This window comes from Panthera leo, chromosome D4 (genome assembly GCF_018350215.1).
Source record: "Panthera leo isolate Ple1 chromosome D4, P.leo_Ple1_pat1.1, whole genome shotgun sequence".
NCBI classification, from domain to species: domain Eukaryota; kingdom Metazoa; phylum Chordata; class Mammalia; order Carnivora; family Felidae; genus Panthera; species Panthera leo.
Window position 1 is genome coordinate 89735261 of NC_056691.1, and position 18253 is coordinate 89753513.

Consider the following 18253-nt stretch of genomic DNA (forward strand, 5'->3'; position numbering starts at 1 on the left):
CAATAAAGCCAGAAGGCCACCATCCCAGACCTTCAGGTTAGTGTCACACAGGACAGGTCGCTGAAAAGATCCACAAAAGTGCAGGGAAAAGACCCCTGGCAGTTCTCTGCACGTGTCAGTTAATTCAAGGGCAATGACGCGCTCGGCTAACAGCACTGGCGGCCCTCACATACTCTACCTCCGTCAGCAGGCGGTACAGGAGGCCAACGATCGTTTTTGACTTTCCTGTTCCAGGTGGTCCATGAATCAAACAGATCTTGGCAACCGATGGGGAGTGTTTGACCATGGCGTATGCAGTTTCTATCGCTTTCTTTTGGTCTTCGTTGAAATCTTTCAAGTAGGCGATCTATGCAAAAGACAGGAGTGGGAATGAGTTGCTCTTCCTGGAGTGGCACGGGAGAGGAAGACAAACCTCCACTGGAATGTCTTCCAACCTTCGCCAGACAGAAGCTTCGGTTATGATCGGCCAAGACCCCAAAGTCACCTTTCATCTAAAGAACCACTTTCACTACCATAAAGGAAGTTACTCGGCAGTGTCTACAGGCTTCAGCCCATCTACAAGTACTGCAACAGTATTTTTATTCGTGATTCTTACAAAGATGCTCGCAATAAACTGTTCTACACTTTCCTTCTATTTATTCTTCGGTCCTTCCCCTTTTAGTTCATTCTTTCCTTAGTAAAAAAAACCTTCCCAGACTTTCCTAACCCAAGCAGTATAGTGAAAGAGCATGGATTTTGGGTCTAAGCTCCCTGAGCCTCCACCTGGGCCATCCATGACATCCGGGGTCCCCTGGAGGGCGATCAGGGAACGCAACACTGCACAGGAAGGCCCCAGCACACAGCAGCGGCCCTAACACCGCCACCTTTCCCCGGCCTTTGTCCGCGTTGATTTCCTGGAACCAACATACAGCTCTCACGGGGAGAAAATCCGCGTTGATGCCAAGTGGCAACTCCATCTGTGTACCTGCAACAACACCCGCCGACTCGCCATCCATCATTCACGTGCCAAATCAGCTCTATTAATCTGCTCCTACTTCTCAACTGCAATCAGCTGACGAGCATTTAAATAGGATGCTCATCTAACGTTTGAATGCTGGTGTTTGGGCACAACTTCGTTTCTTTATTGTACTACGCCTTTTTCCTCGAGGTGAGCTGAGTAACACAGCACATGCTTTGCCGTATTAAAGACAATTAAGCACGGAACAATGTCACTGTGCATGCACAGCGGGACGTCTTTGTCACAACAACAGGAATATACAGCAGACAGAAACGCGAAGCTTTGACACTGACATGCAATTCTCTGACTTTCTGTTCTTATTAAACCATCACTCACGATTCTCTCAGACGTCGTAGTCAGTAAATCTTTCGTACAGAAGTCCATGGGGTTTGGGTTCAGAACAGCTCTGGCTAGTTGGTTCCGTCCACTCAACAAAGACATGGCTTTCAACTTCCTCTGTGTAGTTACCAGAGAACTGATTACAGTGCATTTCACGAGTTCATTTAAACTGAGTGGCAAATTATCTTGAGTCTGGATGGAAAGGGAACACTCAGATTTCCCATTACGCACTATTATCAAGAAGGAGAAAAAGCAGTTTCAGTTGTCGGTGAATAATGCTGGGCAGCTACAAAGAATGGTGTATTCAGAATGATGTATTTTATAACCTATGTTTTTTGTACGATAGAGTATTCAAGTTATTCACTCACAAGTTTACCGACAGCCTCCTGAGACTCAGGCAGCGTTCCTGTCCTCAAGAGGCTTATTTTCTAGAAGAGGGACACAGATAACCAAACAAACATGTCAGGCAGTGACCAGCACTATGAAGGAAGCAGAGAAAGGGGATGAACAAGTGACTGACGGGGGATGTCAGGGAGGGGGCACTGTAGACAGGAGAGTCGGGAGGGTCTTCCCGATAAGACGGTATCTGAGCAGCAGCTTGAAAGAAAGGAGCACGCCGCGCAGCTGGGCGCACTCAGACGGTTCCGCCAGGTCCCCCGATCTGGGCAGAGGGAGCCAGTGGCAAAGAATCAGCAGCTGTGAGGCCCAAGAAGCGGAGCTACGCCTGGAGTATCTCAGGCACGGGGAGAAGCCTAGCGCCGCTGGAAGGAGAAGCAGGGCGACGCGTGCCGCCAGAGTCACAGAGTAAAACGGGGCACCGTTTTACACGGCTCCGCAGATCACAACACTGGCTCTGAACCCTGTTCCGAGTCAGGCGGAAAGCCACAGGGCAGTTCTGTGCTGGCAAGCGAGGGGCTCAAACTTACACGTTAGAAGCATCGCTCTTACTGCAGGATGACGAATAAACTGCCACGGGAAAAGCACAGAAGCCAAAAGGCCGCTCCGGAGGCCGCTGCGGTCATCTAGGTTAAAGCTAGCGGTCGCGTGGACCAGGATGCAGCAGCAGAGGTGGGGCGTGGATTTTAAATACTTGCAAAGGGAGAGTCAACAGGATTTGCTGACGGAGTGCACGGAGGGTGTGAGAGAAAGAAAGGATCCAGGATGACTGAGGTTTCGGGCCTGAGCAACTAAAAAAAAAAAAGGCATCCCACTTACTGAGATGGAAAAACAGAGGAGTAGAGGTCAGGCAGAAAATGGAGCGTTTCTTTGGATCTTTTTGTCTAACAGCTCTGCACACAGAGAGGTCACATAGTTGGGACGCTCGAGGAGTCTGGAGGGAGACGATCTTAGAAATATAAATTTGGCTAATGTCACTACTTGTGAGAGTCAAAAGCACAGATTAAGCCACGTCCCCCTGCCGCCGCTCCCCTAAATGCATCTACGGGAAGGACTGAGCCGGACCACAGTGAGGACATAAATGCGGCATGCCCAGCACAGGTGCAGCAGGACGCTGAACTCTGAGGAGTTTTTAAGATTTGATGGAAGAAGGAGAATGAAGGAATAATGAAATCGTGTTCTCTTCACATAATTGAGACTAACAAAGCGGCAATGTTAAAAAGGCCGCTTGCCAGGCCATCTAGAACGTGGACGACCCTGCAGTCAAACAAACGCAGGTTTCTGTTCTGGGCCTACCATTTAATACTGAGAATGACCTTAGAGAAGTTACATGACATCCCTGAGCCCTGATGTCCCGACAGGTGGGAATACAGAGTTCTGCTTTGCAAGGCCTTGGGGAAGACGCTGAACGTGTGCAGGAAGGACAAGGCACGGGGTCCAGCACGCAGTAGGTCCTTGCTAGATCAACCTAACATTACTCCTGTTCTGCTCCTCCCACGAGAAAAGTCCCTATGACACAAGGGGTGCGAGTGACGGAAACAGCAAACTCTTCAAGTCGCCTTGCAACGACTTACACGTTTGGTCTTCTCATTGACAATTAGCCACAAAACCAAGGCTGGAATGTGATTTAAGATACAGAAGACAGATGGTCTGCACATTGTTTAATAATAATTGCAATGACAGATGAAGGCATGTACCAGAAAGAGAGGACGTTACAAAAGAAAGCTTTTAAATCGTAAGTCTAGAGCAGTTAAGTGCTGGGCCTTTCCCAGATGAATCTAGAAAAACTAAAAATAAAAACTCCGAATGACAGATAATCAAGCTAGCAAATGCATGTCTGGTACATGCGTAACAAACATGGCCAGTAGAGTACGTCTCAGAGGGAAATTAAAACATGAACTTCCGACAGATTTCTCTTTACTGTCTCATTATGTACTTACTGACTGAGGTGCGGCGAAATTTATGAACATAACCGCAGTGATATTCGTGGAGATCCGGCATGCGACTTCTCTCTGTGTTCTTCTTCTCTCCATTTTGTTTTTCAAGAACCAAAAACACCAAATCATTTTCCTTTGGATGCAGCTGTTTAGTTAGTTCACATTCCTCAAGATGAACTATCAAAGAAGAAGAAGTCGGCGTTTACTCTAACAGAATTATTTTACATAAGATTAACTTAAAGGGTGTTAAAGCCTTGTACTAAGTTCTAGCAAGTTACAGCACCAGTCAACTGTAACATACTTTAAAATAATAGGTCTGAGCCAGTCAACATGTTCAAATACTGATTATACAGGGTTATGTTTCTTAACAATGGCTAAAAAGCCAAAATAAATAAAACTGTAATATTCCAAAGCAGTTAATAGCTTTCCTTTCCTTGTAGTTTTCGTTTTTAACCAAGAAACTTTCTCTTTTGTTCCTCGTTTTCAAAATCCTAGGAGAAACTCTAAAAAACAGATCCAAGGGTATGTAAGAGTTTCGAGCCTACTGCTGGCATTTCAAACGAGGGGGAAAGGACAGTTGTGAACTATCTGGGGCTGGGAAAACAGAGCAAGCACTAGAATAAAGAAGTTCAGTACCAACCGCCAGATCCAGCAAGAATACACTGAACTAAAACACAAGGCGCTGGGATCCGGTAGGCTGAACCACTAAAGCAAAACAAGATTTTAATATGTGTGAGATAAGAAATACCTGTTTGAAAGCATCAGAGACCAAATACGACAGTGAAGAGTTACTGTGCTGAGAGATCCAGAAGAATCTGGAAATCCACTGGAGTCAGCCCTGTATTTCCCCTAGAAACATCTGAACTGTTCTTGGAGTGGCAGCCAACAGGCCAGGCCGTACCTGGGACGGCCTTGGTGGACTAAAAAGGCAACAACTGGAGTCCAGGGCCTGCACAGAACAGGGACCCTGAGAGACTAAGGACCACACCCAAGGATGAAGCAGAAACAAACCCGTCCTGACCTGGGCTGCGGCCCGGCTTCCAAACACCTGGATGCTTCAAAAAAAGCACAATCCCTTAAAACTGGATTGAGATGATCCCGTAATGTAGGTGCCCCCAGAAGCCTGGGAGAGGCAAAAGGACATCCTCTCTGGAAGAAGGCAGTATCATCCCAGGCCTCCAATTATTTTTATAAATAACTTTCCTGAGATAATGACACACACCAGAGATAAGCAAAGCACAAGGAAAGAAAAAATACACAAACTGGTAGAATCAATAAGCAAAAAAGGACTGTCCTGGGGGCTACAGATTAAATTTCACGCAGTTTAAAACACAAGTAAGGGGTGCCTGGGTGTCGCAGTCGGTTAAGCATCCACTCTAGATTTCGGCTCAGGTCGTGCTCTCACGGTCCCTTGAGTCTGAGCACGGCACAGAGCCTGCTTGGGTTTCTGTCTCCCTCTCTCTCTGCACCTTCCCCGCTTGCACTCTCTCTCAAAGTAAATAAATAAACTTAAAAAAACCACAATTAAAAATACATGACAACAAGAGCATACAAAGTGGCATGGGGGTACATTAGAGTCTTGTAAAGGTTTTGCCTTATCAATGGAGACACTTAAAAGATCTAGTAAAACTGTAGACTCATAAATCAAAGGTACATGTTGTAAGTTTTACCTAACTATTCTAAAACAGCAAAAGAAGTCTAAATTGAGGTATACTTTCCAAAGTAACAGGAAGAAAAAATGAAAAGAAATGTTAAAATGGGAAAAAAGTAAAAGTACTTAACCAAAACAAAAGGTAATAAACTTAATATAGAATTAGGTCCATTTACTTCTATTTCATTTCATGGTGTGTTTTTTTTTTTTTTTTAATTCACCTCTGATTTAATGGTTCAAAGTCTCCAATGTGTGTCAAAAGTATAATCTCCTTCTATCAGTTTTTTCTTTAAATATATTTTCAGATACATATGTGTTGTGAACCGTCGTATCTTCGGTTGAACAAAACTCATCATGAAAGATTCCCTTTTCGTATATAATGCTTTTTTGTCTTACAGTCTATTTAGTCTGAGATTAACAGAGCTAAACAAGTCTTCTTTTAGTTGAATTTGCAGGAGTATCCTTCTCCAATCTTTTTTTCAACGTTTTCTTCTGTTTACCTGTGTTACTTGTTCATACATACAGTGCGTTATCGTGTCGTATTACGTTACTGTTTTCTTTGAGAGAGAGAGCACGTGTGTGCGCACGCACCAGCGGGGGAGGAGCAGAGGGAGAGGGAGTGAGGGAATCTTCAGCAGGCTCTCCACACCCAGCGCAGAGCCCGATGATGCGGAGCTTGATCTCAACGACCATGGGATCATGACCCGAGCTGAAATCAAGAGTCAGACAGACGCTCAACCGACTGAGCCAGCCAAACGCTCCTCATGTTGCATTAGCGCCGAAATGCTATTTTCTTGTACAAGATGCTAAGGCTGACTTAGGCAACTGCACGTGCAGAGACGGGATAAAAGAACAGAGATGATACTGGTCCTATCAGATAGCAGGCCAACTCTCAGAGACTCGTAGGGTCCTATCTAAAGGGCTTGAATTACAACGGCTAGAAACACAAGTATACTTAAATTCATGTATTTATGAAATTTTTTAAAAAGCACAATGGTCAACACCAGTGCTTGTAGTGAATTAACTCATTATTTTGAAAAGTGATCAAGAGTCAAGAACTTTCCTACCTTTCTTTATGAAGTATACCACAGAGTAACCGAATAATAGAGAGAAATTTGTCTTTACATAACTATTCCAGGGGAGCCTGGGTGGCTCAGCTGTGCTGACGGCCCGGAGCCCAGAGCCTGCTTCGGATTCTGTGTCTCCCTCTCTCTCTCTGCCCCTCTCCTGCTTGCGCTCTGTCTCTCTCCCTCTCTCAAAAAACAAACATTAAAAAAAAAAAATTTTTTAAAAGAACTATTCCAGCTAATAAATGAAGAAACGATCAAATAAAAACATCAGCATTCTGTACCTTTAATAAATTCACCTAGGCAGTAAGCATCAACAGCTGTAAATATTACAGAAAGAAATCAGAGATTCATGCACCTCCTGAAGAAGGAACATGCCACCACCACCTACGAAACAGTTTTGCCAAAAATAATAAATCAAACTCGAATCTGATTGTGCCTGTAGATACAACTATCGACTTACAGGGAACACAAATGGCAAACATGCTTAACCAACACCAGGGAGACATAATCAATAACAGACAGTAATTGTAAAGGATCAACAACTCAACTTCTTCAACAAATAAATTACAAAGTGGAAAAAAAAAGAGAAAATTATAGTTAATACATTTCAACTGGTGTCAAAGCGTGGCCCCAGTTTGGATCTTATTCGAAGCTGGCTGAAAAAAACTGTTATGTGAGGAAACTGGAAATTTGAACACTGACTAGCTACCCGATATTAAAGAATTACTGTTACTAGTTTAAGCAATAAAATGTTACTTTATTATAAATTTTTAGGTCTGCATCTTTTAGAGGTATTCCCTGAATTTAATTACAAATGACCCCTCCCTGCAAAAAAATCAAAGCAAAGACAAATCTACAAAATCTCTCCATCATAAACTATAAAAACATCACTGAAAATAAACCAAATAATTTATACGGGAACGCAAAAGGACAAGAACAGCTAAAGCACTCCTAAGGCAAAACAAGGTAGAAGGACCTGTTCACCGGGTATTATGGGATCATTATAGGGGCACCTGGGGGGCTCAGTCAGTTAAGTGTCTGACTCTTGATTTCCGCTCAGGTCACGATTTCACAGTTCCCGATATCGAGCCCCGTGTCAGGCTCTGCGCTCACAGCACAGAGCCTGCCTGGGATCTCTGTCTCCCCATCTCTCTGCCCCTCCCCTGCTTGCACAGGTTCTCTCAAAATAAATAAAGTTAAAAAAAATTTATTATAAAGCTGGACTGACTAATCAGACAATGTGATATGGGCAACAGGGTAGGAAGATGACCCGACGAAGAAGAAATGAATCCAGAAAAAAACCCATGAGTTAAACGGACACTAGATTTATGGCTAATACGGCGCTGCAGGGCAGGAAGAGGGTGGTCTTTTCAAATAAGTAACACTGGGATAACCACATCTCCATTCGGAAAAACAAACAATATATGGCCCTTATGTTCTCATTCATGCATGAAAATAAATTCCAGGTTAATAAAACAATGAGCCATCTAGAAAAGGGGTTGCAAACTTTTTCTTTCCAAGCCACACCTAAGTGTCTGTTGCATTTTCACCATCTTCGATTCAAAGTCCTTTTAAAATGCAAAAGTTACTCCAGAGCAGTACAAAAACAGGATATGGGGTAGATCTGCAAGCAGCGATTTGGTGACACCTGTTCTAGATGCCAAGATAACATGTTTATGCCCTATAGCAGGGGAAGGTTTCTTAAACGAGGCACAGAACACTAACTTTAAAAAAAAAAAAAAAAAAAGATGCATTTGCTACGTTAAAAATAAATTCTAGGGGCGCCTGGCTGGCTTGTTTAGAAGAGCATGTGGCTCTTGATCTTGGAGTCGTGAGTTCAAGCCCCACGATGGGTGTAAAGATTACGTACATCCAGACGTACATAAAAGAAACTCTCGAGAAGAATAAACTACGACTTTCAAAGACATCTGTGGAGTCAAAACCCAAGCCAAATTGAGAGATTGGCATGGATCCAAATTACGTAATGAACTCCTACAAATCAATAAGAAAAAGATAACAGAAAATTAACAGGAAACTTGAACAGGCACTTCCCAAAACAGATGACTGAAGCAGCTGCTAAATATATAAAAAGGTGCTCAACCTCTCACTGATAACAAGGAGAGGGCAAAATAAAACCACACCAGGCCGTCAATCGAAACGCGTCATGATGGCTAAAAGTAAACGACAATCAGTACAAATGTACTGGCAAAGACCTACTCTCCCACACTCTTGGGGGAGGGGGGGGCCCAGTGCCATACAACAGGCTGGGTACTACCTCTGCAACCCGAACACACGCATACCGAGACGCCACAACCCACTTCTGGATATGGGACTCAACAAAAATGCCCTCACAAAACACAGAGGAAACATCATAGTGACACAGCTCATAAGATGCGGTGTAAGAGTTAAGGTGGCACGCCCGAGGCTGCTATCCTTAGGTCTGCTTACCAGGGTGGCCCGTGGCACCTGTGACCCCAGATTCTGGGACTGTCATTTGCTGACGAAATGTCAGCCTAAACTGCGCCTAAACTGTTTGCAAAAAGAATACGGTTTATGCCGAACACCTGCTTTCCTTCTGGAAGTCACGAATTTAGGCTAGGCAGAGGGTGTTTGGGGCGCTGAGTCTCTAACAAGCTTCCCTAGTAGGGGGGGCGCCTGGGTGGCTCAGTCGGTTCAGCAACTAACTTTGGCTCAGGTCATGATCTCACAGTTTAAGAGTTTGAGGGGTGCCTGGGTGGCTTCATCCGTCAAGTGCCTGACTTTGGCTCAGGTCATGATCTCACGGTCGGTGAGTTCAAGCCCTGCATCAGGCTCTGTGCTGGCAGTTCAGACCCGGGAGCCTGCTTCAGATTCTGTGTCTCCCTCTCTCTCTGCCCCTCCCCCACTGTGCACTCTCCCGCTCCTTCAAAAATCAACATTAAAAATTTCTTTTCACTAAAATACAAAACAAAACAGCTTCCCTAGTAGGTAACATTTCACATGCCACGTGTTGTTACGATTCATTGCTGGGAGAGTTAAATAGACCCTGTGTGACTCTACCGGGAGAGGACTCTCAGAGGCTCGATCCTGGCGTCGTCCACACTTCACCCCACGTGCTCCCCTTTGCTGAGTCTGCTCTGCATGCTCTCACCATCAGAGTCACAGGCACGAGCATGGGTGTATGTTAACTCCTGTGGGTCGTGATAGCGAATCACTGAACCTGGGGACGGTCTTGGGGACCCGACACACAGGCTAAAACTACTGAAAAAAATGTCTAACAGTAAAATCATAATTAAAAAAAACCCAAAAAACTCAAACACCCCACAGTAAAATCATGACATATTCACATAATGAAATACTACCATAATGATGAAAAAACAGTGAAGACACACATAAAATTGATGAATTTTACAGACGTGTTACAGAAGCCAGATTGAGTCAATACTATGTGACTCCCATCATGTGACCCAAATAAATGCCAGATAAATTTGCAATTTAAATATTAAAAATATAAAACTACTACAAGAAAATAGGGAAGTATTTACCCACTTTCTAAGACCAAAGTCAAAACCATGAAGAAATAAATATGGTAGTTTTGAATATATGTAGAAATTATCTACGCCTCAAAAACTGCATCTGAAATTGAACCACAAATGAAGAAACTGAAAAAAGCAATTTACAAGAATGCTTGCAGATTAAGAAGAAAACAACATCCCTAACACAAAGAAGGACAAGGGGCATGAAAAGACACTTATCCCCACACCCCCTTGACGAATACAAATGATCAGAAAAGATTTGGGACAAACCCTATAAACTCAAATGAGATACATTTTTCATACATAAAACTGGGGAAAAGAAGTTTAAACTCGCAACATGAGGGAGATGTCTATCTTTACACTTCACGGTAGGAGTCAAAATGATGCTCCTTTCAGTAGGCAAAGGCAAACACGGACCAAAAGTCTTAACACGTGCAACCGTTTTGACCTGGCACAGAGATTTACTCTGAGTGCTTGTAACGCTGAGCAACTATAAACAACACACCTGTTGTTTACAATACCCCCCCCCCTCCCCGCCCCAACGTTGTCAAGCCCCCTTCACTCACCCTCTCTTCCATGTGCAGCTTCCACCTTGGCCTGTGCTTAGTTACAGAATGGTTAAAACCGCGAACTTTATACTCGTAACTGTCCCAGTAATTAACCTCGTTAACGAAGCCTTTAAACATGCTTGGAAGAAGTTACAAATTCAGCTTAGGAAACCTAGGTCTCAAATTTTTCAGACGACAATGAGGTTTCCTCAAACAGAAAGCTCCAATTATTATATATTCCAAGTTACAGAAGAAAGAACTTACCCACAAACTCCCAGTACTTTTTATAATCAGCAGGAAATTTCCGTACGTGCAACTGATAGAACTTCTCTTTGTTTGGAGAGCTGATCCACTCCTGTGCCACCTACACACAACAAAAAAGCGCATGAAGGAAGCAGAAACATTCCGGAAAGCAATGCTAAACAGCAAAATTTCCCCCAAACCAGCAACAGTGAAATGTGGAACCTAAAATCCCAAGTGACAGAAACGTGAAAAATCAACGTGTGGCTTCTGGTTTCCAGTTCGGCACGCGAGGAACTCGGAAGTCACCACTTCATCCTATCAACAAAAAGCAAGCTGGGAAATCGACCACCCTTCACATCATCACAAATGACGGGAGCACAAACCTTAACGCCAGGAGAGGAAACCCTGAACTGGAACCGACAAGCCGCTCAGGGGCTCAGTGTGGACCACTCGGTGACGAGGACTCCAGGGGCACCCAGCCATAAGGGGCACCCCACGCTTCGCGGAGTTTTACCTCCAGGGGGCCTTCCAGGCCCTCGCAGTGAGCACTGGAGAACATCCCTCATGCTCCCAGCACAGGGAGGAAGAAAGACACCACTGTGAAATATACTAGCACGTTCTGATCTTGCAAAGGCTCGATCTTGCAGAAACTCTTTTATTACCAGAGTTGAACTACTGAAGGGAAGAGAAATAACCAACTGCAGCCCATTCCGGCCCTCCTGTCCCACCTGAGGACGTGCAGGGAACGGAGACGCGTGTGTGCGCTGCACAGTCCACAGGCAGAAGCAGGCTTACGGGACGATCCCCCCTCAACTTACCGCCACATTACTCAAGGGCCCACTTACTGCTGGCTGTTCCCTTCACCTAGCACATCATGTCCACCCTACAACAGAAATTATAAGGTATACTCACAGGCCACAGTCTGAAGAGACTGAATAAGCACCAGAACCAGAGGCAGACGTGGCCGGAAAGCGGGAATGCCCAGACAAGGAATTAAAACAAAACAGAACAAAACAAAACAAAAACCCCATAATTACTATGCCAAGAGTTTAATGGGAAAAGCAGAGCACGCAAATTCCAAGAATCAAAAAGAAACGCTAGAGATCAGAAACACTGACGGGATGAAGGATGCCTCTCGTGGGCTCAGTGGTAGACTGGACACGGCTGAAAAAAAGGATCGCTGGGTTTCAGGATCTGGTGCTAGAACCTGCCAAAGCTGAAGGGCGGATTCTCTAACGGGAATCTTGTATTTTATCGGGCCATCCCGGTCAGGGGGGGGAGCAAGGAAGGCAGAAGAACCGGAATGGGCTGCACTGAGTGAGGTAAGGGAGGCAGCTACAGGGACAGAGCAACTACCAGGACGAGTGAGAAACCGGAAGACACACACGTAAAGAGAAAAACAGAATCTACTGCTTCATGCTGTTCAATGTAACATACCCTGTGCCGGCTCAAGAAAACTTCATGAATGGTCTATATTAATTTAAAAATAAATGCAGAAGGGAGACTATCTCCTCTGAGAAGGATTCCCTTATCTCTGTATCAAAAAACACTTACTCCTGTGCTACCTCTGGAGTTGGTTCATTAGCACTCCGAAGGGTGTCTGTAAGCTCCAGAAGGGCAGTGATTAAGAAAGTGCTTCCTCTGTATCATCAGCATCTAGAACAGCGTCTGGCACAAACAGCCGTTCAACATTACAATCTAAGAGCTACATCTAAATCAAAATGAGATCAGTTATTTTAACTGTACTCTAATTACTACCGACATTAAAAAAAAAAAAAAAAAAGCAGCAACTTCAAAGTCTGGGCAGGTATACAATTAAAACATACTTACCGTTTCAAAAGTATTCAGTATCATCAAAGGGAAAAAAACATTGAAATAATCTCCACAATCTTGAAATCTGACAGGCACCGGTCTTGAGATGGACTGACAAAGGCTGGTGGGGGGCCCACACTGATCAAAGTTCACAAACATTTCGTACTTCCACTTTAAGACCTCTTTAACAAAGGTGTCCGAGATAGACTGTGAGGACAAGAGAACGTTCACCGCAGAGGAAGCCGAAAAAGATCTGCTTTCGCCAAACGTAAGCTTGTAACCTTGCCTGTTGAAATTATTCAGGGTCTGAGGACGGAGAACATCAGACAAACTCTTCACCTCACCCATTGGCTTTGGAGACAACACAGAGGCTGGCTGTGGGACTTTCAAAACAGATGGTACCCCGTTTGACTTCTGTTTGAGAGCCGGTGGCGGTGCGGAGGAACTTTCCAAAGACTTCGAAAGATTAGCGATTCGTGAAGTACTACTTGAGCTAAAGACCTTGGCAGTGGAGGGTCTCTTGGACGCAGAGGGGGGCAGGCCCGGTTTACGAAACACATCTTCATCCACCGCTTTAGCTTCGCAGTGTTTGGAGCAGTATTCACCCTGCTTTTGCGCGGCTTCGACACAATCCTTGTACTTACATTTTGTGCTGCTCCAGGATCCTTCTTCCGTCAGAGCTGTCTCTTTTCCATGAACTACTTCAATGAGTTTCTCGTTACCATTTTCCATTTGTGAACATAAATCCATATCTGCGGGATCGCGCTGGGTTAGAAATATATTCTCATCTTCCGAGTCACTGTTGGATCTGGGCTCTCCCTCTTTCAGAGCGGTCAACTCTAAACGATGTTCTGTTAGGTCGCCTCCACCTAAAGGGTCAGCTGACGTAGAGACAATGGCTTCATGCGTTGGTTTTCTTCCATTTAACACAACAGAAGCGCACTGGTTCGAAAGGCAAGGATCATCAGCCACCTGAGAAACACGTTTCGTTTTCACGGGTTCTGGTTCCGAAGACGCGCGTTTTATCGATGGCTTTCCAGTATTGGTAGCACCCACCTCGGCGCCTCCGTTAGCACGATAATCTGAGCTATCGGATCCTGGGACGGGAGGGTCAGGATTCTGGGCTGAACGCAGCCCTGCTCTTGTAGGAGCCCTACTTTCAGAACCCAGAGATCCTCGCCTCTTCTGCTTTGATTTGTGTTTCGCCTGCCTTCGCGACTGAAGATCTTGACTTGTCAACAGTTTCTTATTATTTTTGACAGAGAGAGTCTGAGGAGAAATTAATTTAGCCTTTTTTCTGGTATCAACCACTCCCACGGTTTTGCCATGGTCCCGTAACTGAACTAAATACCCTAGAGATCGCTGAGATAAATCGAATGCCCTACGAGGAGCCTTTTTCAGACCAAGTTTTTCAACAGTTGAAGTTGGTTCAGGGCACTGGCGAAGTATCTTTGGTGGGACTATAGCAGGAGTCGTCCTACAGCTTATGTAATTCGAACTTTTATTCTGCCCTTTTTTGGTATCTGAATGTGTTTTCTTAGTTTTAGAATGCGGGACTCTCCTAACGGGTTTGGAGTAAGTACGAAGCTTTGGAGAAGACTTCTTTAGTGAATCTGTAGTGTCTCTTTGAAGATTCGACCTGGAACTTGACCTCAGCTCTATACTTTTAAGATCACTTCCAGTCAGACCTCTCTCATTATCAGACTGGTCCTCATTCCTCTCAGAAGGTGAAGGCCTCAGAGGATCTTCAGCTACAGGTTTTTCATATCGTTTTCTCTTACGTTTTTTCACTTCAGTTGCACAAAATTCCCCGACAGAACCACCACTCTGTGGTTCTGTGTGTTTTTCAATGCCCTCTGCTACTTTCTTAATAACCTCTTCAGATACATAATCTGTATCATAACCCCAATCATTCGTGACATCGTTTAGGTGAGTCAGACGTGACTTGTTTTCATCCTCTTGAACTGAGTTCTTGTTGTCTGGTTCCTGATCTTGCCAAACTGAAAACACCTCATGTGGACTTTCAAACTCAAAAAACTGAGAATCCGATTCCTCAAACTCCAATAGGGACTTTGCCTCTTCTTCCTTTATTAGCTTCTGTTCCACATTTGTACTAGCTACTGAAGTATGCTCCTCTGGATATTCTTTCTTGATGCCTATTTTATCTCGTTTAATGTGTTTCTCAAAACCCAGAATCCCTTCGTCACCATCATCATCATCAGAATCTGAAATGATAATCACCTGGCCCCGGCAGGCTTCTCCAGCATTATTCGGGTTAGCTGTGAAACACCTTTTATCTTTTACTTTTCTTTGTAGCTGGGATGAGCTTTTTTGAGTTGACTCCGACGGAAACTTAATAACACTGGCTTGGGCTATCAAAGATAAGTTGTGGAGGTCTCGGTCTATCTGGGAATCTGTCAACGTGTTGGACTGTGGACTGAGGCTAGGAACCTGTTCCCTCAAGTGAGAAGACCCCTGACTGGTGGTACTCTTGCCAACTTCCTTATCTCTCGATTCAAGAAGAGTCACGGGGTCTTTGAAGGGAGAGGTTTTCTTCACACAAGTATCAGTCATTTCCGTAAACGAGACCAAATCTTTACCATCCGCTTGGCGTTCCTGTATTTGACAGCTATTTTCGTGGGAAGAGAAAATATCTAACTCTTTGGTCTTGAAGTGTTTCTTCTTCAGCAATAAACTGTTTTGAGATTTTCGCTCCCCGTTTTTATCATCGGGAACGTCATCAGGGTCTAAAGAGAGATGGTTTATGAAGCCATCCCCTTTCTGACCTCCTGAATCTTTCCTTGAAAAGAAACTGTCAATGGTAGACACAGTCAGTGTTTCCTCTAAATTGACGTCATCGATCAAAGTACTTTTCCTGTGTTGCTTCTTTATTACATGTGATAACTTAGCACAGATTTCAGCTTTCTGTCCCTTAGTTTTTCCTTTTGACGTTTTGCCAAGAACATCATCCTTGAAAGAGAAATCCTCAGTTGATGTGGACGCCTTCTCCAGGGAGTCGGTGCCAGAATCAGTCAACGAACGTGCGGCTATTATCACCCCTCTGTCACATCCCCTTTCCGGACCATTTCTGGAATCCGTAGGATTCTCCTTCACAGACTTCTGCTTCCCTTTACTTGTTTTAACTGCATCTTGAGCTCTTTCCGGGAAAAGCCTTTTGCTACCCTGCTTTATGCATGTCTCTGCTGAGAGACGGCCTTCTAGTTTCAAATCTTTTATGTAACTGTGCTCACTATCCTCTTCGCTAGCGTTACTTGCTTTGACCAATCTATTCTCTGGCATTTGAAATGCTTCAGCTTTCGTTGGTCCTTTAGAAAATGTTGGGCTGGAGTTTTCCAGACAGGGCAGGCCTTTTTTAGATTTCTTCCCTGTCTGTTCACTTTCTTCTTTATTGTAAGACGCAGGAGGGGTTTTACATACGGGAGTCAGATCCACAAAAGTGCTACACTGAGGTACTTTGAATTTTATGTTTCTAATAATTTGCTTTAAACAAGTTTGTAACTCATGGGTTTCCTGAGTAGTCAACTGCCAACCCAGAGATAAATTCCCACGCAGAAACAAGTTGAGCTTGTCCCAGAATCGCTTGCACAGAGTCTGCTGCCCAAGCTGATACCCTTCTTTAAGGAGACTTCTGATCAGCTGCACACAAGCCAGCTGGACAGAATTAGATGGCATCGAATGCAGTGACAGAGACGAGATCACTGCTGCTCCTTTGGAGCAATTTCCAGATGACTTCTCAGAACTCCGTGCAAACGCGGTGGTGGGAAGCTTGGCGCATTTTACAACAGCCTCCACCCACTGCTGGGAACTAACCCACAGCAAGTGCAAACATTTTTTATTTCTGTGCAGTTCAATCACGGACACCAAAATCAGAAGGAAAAACTCAGTAACTTTGTCACACACAGCATCTGTTTGGTTGAGGACATCTTTGACTTCAGAGTGCAGATGGTGAATCACCTCTACTATGTAAGCCACACCCAAATCCTTAAGATCCATGAGGGACTGAACAAAGGGGATGAACCACAGAAACGTGCTATTGTGAACACGCATGTCTTGACCGATATCTGACTGAAGCACACTGGCTAACGTTTCCATCTCTTCGTACATGTTAGGACAGTAATCTGGGCAAATGGCTGATCTCCACCCGGAATCCTAAAATGGAAGAAATACAGACATTTGGGTAAGCAAGCACCATTCATGGCGGGCTTGACACACAGTTTTGAACAAGAAAATATGCTGCTTGGTTTTCCTACTTTGGTTCCCATGTATCTGCACATACCCCAAAGAGATGGAAAGCAGTTCAACGTCAACGTCAGGGGTTCGTGAGGACAGGACACCTGCACGTGCTGTGTTCTTCTTTCCGTCACTCATCCCCCCCACCCCCCACCGCCCATCCCACAACCTTTCCAATCTTCCCAGCTGCCCTTAATCTTCCAAAGGGTGCACCCTGTAGTAAGAGTCCAGTTTTCGCAGGGCACGATACATCCGTTCAACCAGAAACCCCTTATGCAGCAGCTGGTTCGGAGCAGCTGTGTATGATAACATCAGCAAGTCAACCAATTAGGTGCAATGTTGTCTCTACAAAGGCAGGGCAAGTACCATCTGAATTCTCGAAACGCCTCATACCTTTTTGGTCTTTTCAGGGTTGTAATTGTACACGATCTGGCTACAAGTCACTGTATCATCCAAATACGACTCCGGTTCTGACTTGGTCCTAAAGTAGTAAGAATAAATACAAACCACTGAAATGAAGTAAATTTAAAAAAAAAAAAAAAAAAAAAGCAAAAAGGAGAAAACCCTATTGCTAAGTCAGTTACAACAGACTTCCTCACGGAGCCTATGTGAAAATCCTGACACAACCAGACGCCTGGGTGGCTCAGTCGGTTGAGCATCCGACTTCGGCTCAGGTCACGATCTCGTGGTTCGAGAGTTCAAGCCCCACGTCGGGCTCTGTGCTGACAGCTCAGAGCCTGGAGCCTGCTTCGGATTCTGTGTCTCCCTCTCTCTCTGCCCCTCCCCCACTCACATTCTCTCTCTCTCTCTCTCTCTCTCTCTCTCTCTCTCTCTCTCAAAAATAAACAAAGATTAAAATCCTGACACGTTAATTCAACTAACCTTACAGAGCTGTTCCGTATATTTTGGATCTCTCTATTGTAGCTCATGTTATTGATAATGGTCTGAAACGCCTCAATAGGATCGATGCGTTGACCCCAGACCTTTGATCCGAGGCGATCCAGAATCACCATGAAACAGTGTAATGCTGGCCAGAAAGGATCCACGCTATCATCTGAAATACAGCGAAGTAACTGCTGAATAACGCAACGATTAGACAAAGACACGAAAGCAGGCTGAGAGTTAGGCTTGCTTTATCTGGGGAGCCACAAAACCGAAAGCCAAGCACCGAGTCATGTAACGCAAAGTGCCGCCAACCACACCGGCTTTAAAAACCTGGTAAATTTTAAAGTTCCTTCTGCATTTTTTCCCAAGCAATGCGATATGCCTCCAAGAAACTGTTTAATGGGGAACAAACTGAGAGAGTCTAGGTAAACTCACCTTTCTCACCCTGTCTGCCACACCTGAAACATCCTTCCTACTGAACAAAGCCCGTGATATGGGAAATTCTGGGTTAGCTCGAACTGCATTTTGTATGCCATTTGGCTGCGATAAAGGACCGAATCCCTTAGCTAATGGCTAAGCGGATACACACCCTTCATCCAACCGTATCTC

At 44.6% G+C, this 18253-nt stretch overlaps 1 protein-coding gene across 8 annotated transcripts in view; it reads right to left on the bottom strand.

Moving 5' to 3' along the window:
* SETX (senataxin) overlaps positions 1-18253 on the bottom strand; it is a 64719-nt gene that overhangs the window by 28382 nt on the left and 18084 nt on the right. For all 8 annotated transcript variants that reach the window (XR_006196125.1, XM_042913970.1, XM_042913971.1 and 5 more), the window contains 7 exons: positions 17642-17813; positions 17153-17240; positions 12527-16678; positions 10718-10817; positions 3673-3846; positions 1334-1566; positions 179-346 (listed from right to left, as the gene is read on the bottom strand). Coding sequence is in view for 7 of the 8 variants with exons in the window: in XM_042913970.1 (XP_042769904.1) it covers positions 179-346; positions 1334-1566; positions 3673-3846; positions 10718-10817; positions 12527-16678; positions 17153-17240; positions 17642-17813 (5087 nt within the window). In the remaining variant the exon portion in view is untranslated. The remainder of the gene's footprint in view (positions 1-178; positions 347-1333; positions 1567-3672; positions 3847-10717; positions 10818-12526; positions 16679-17152; positions 17241-17641; positions 17814-18253) is intronic.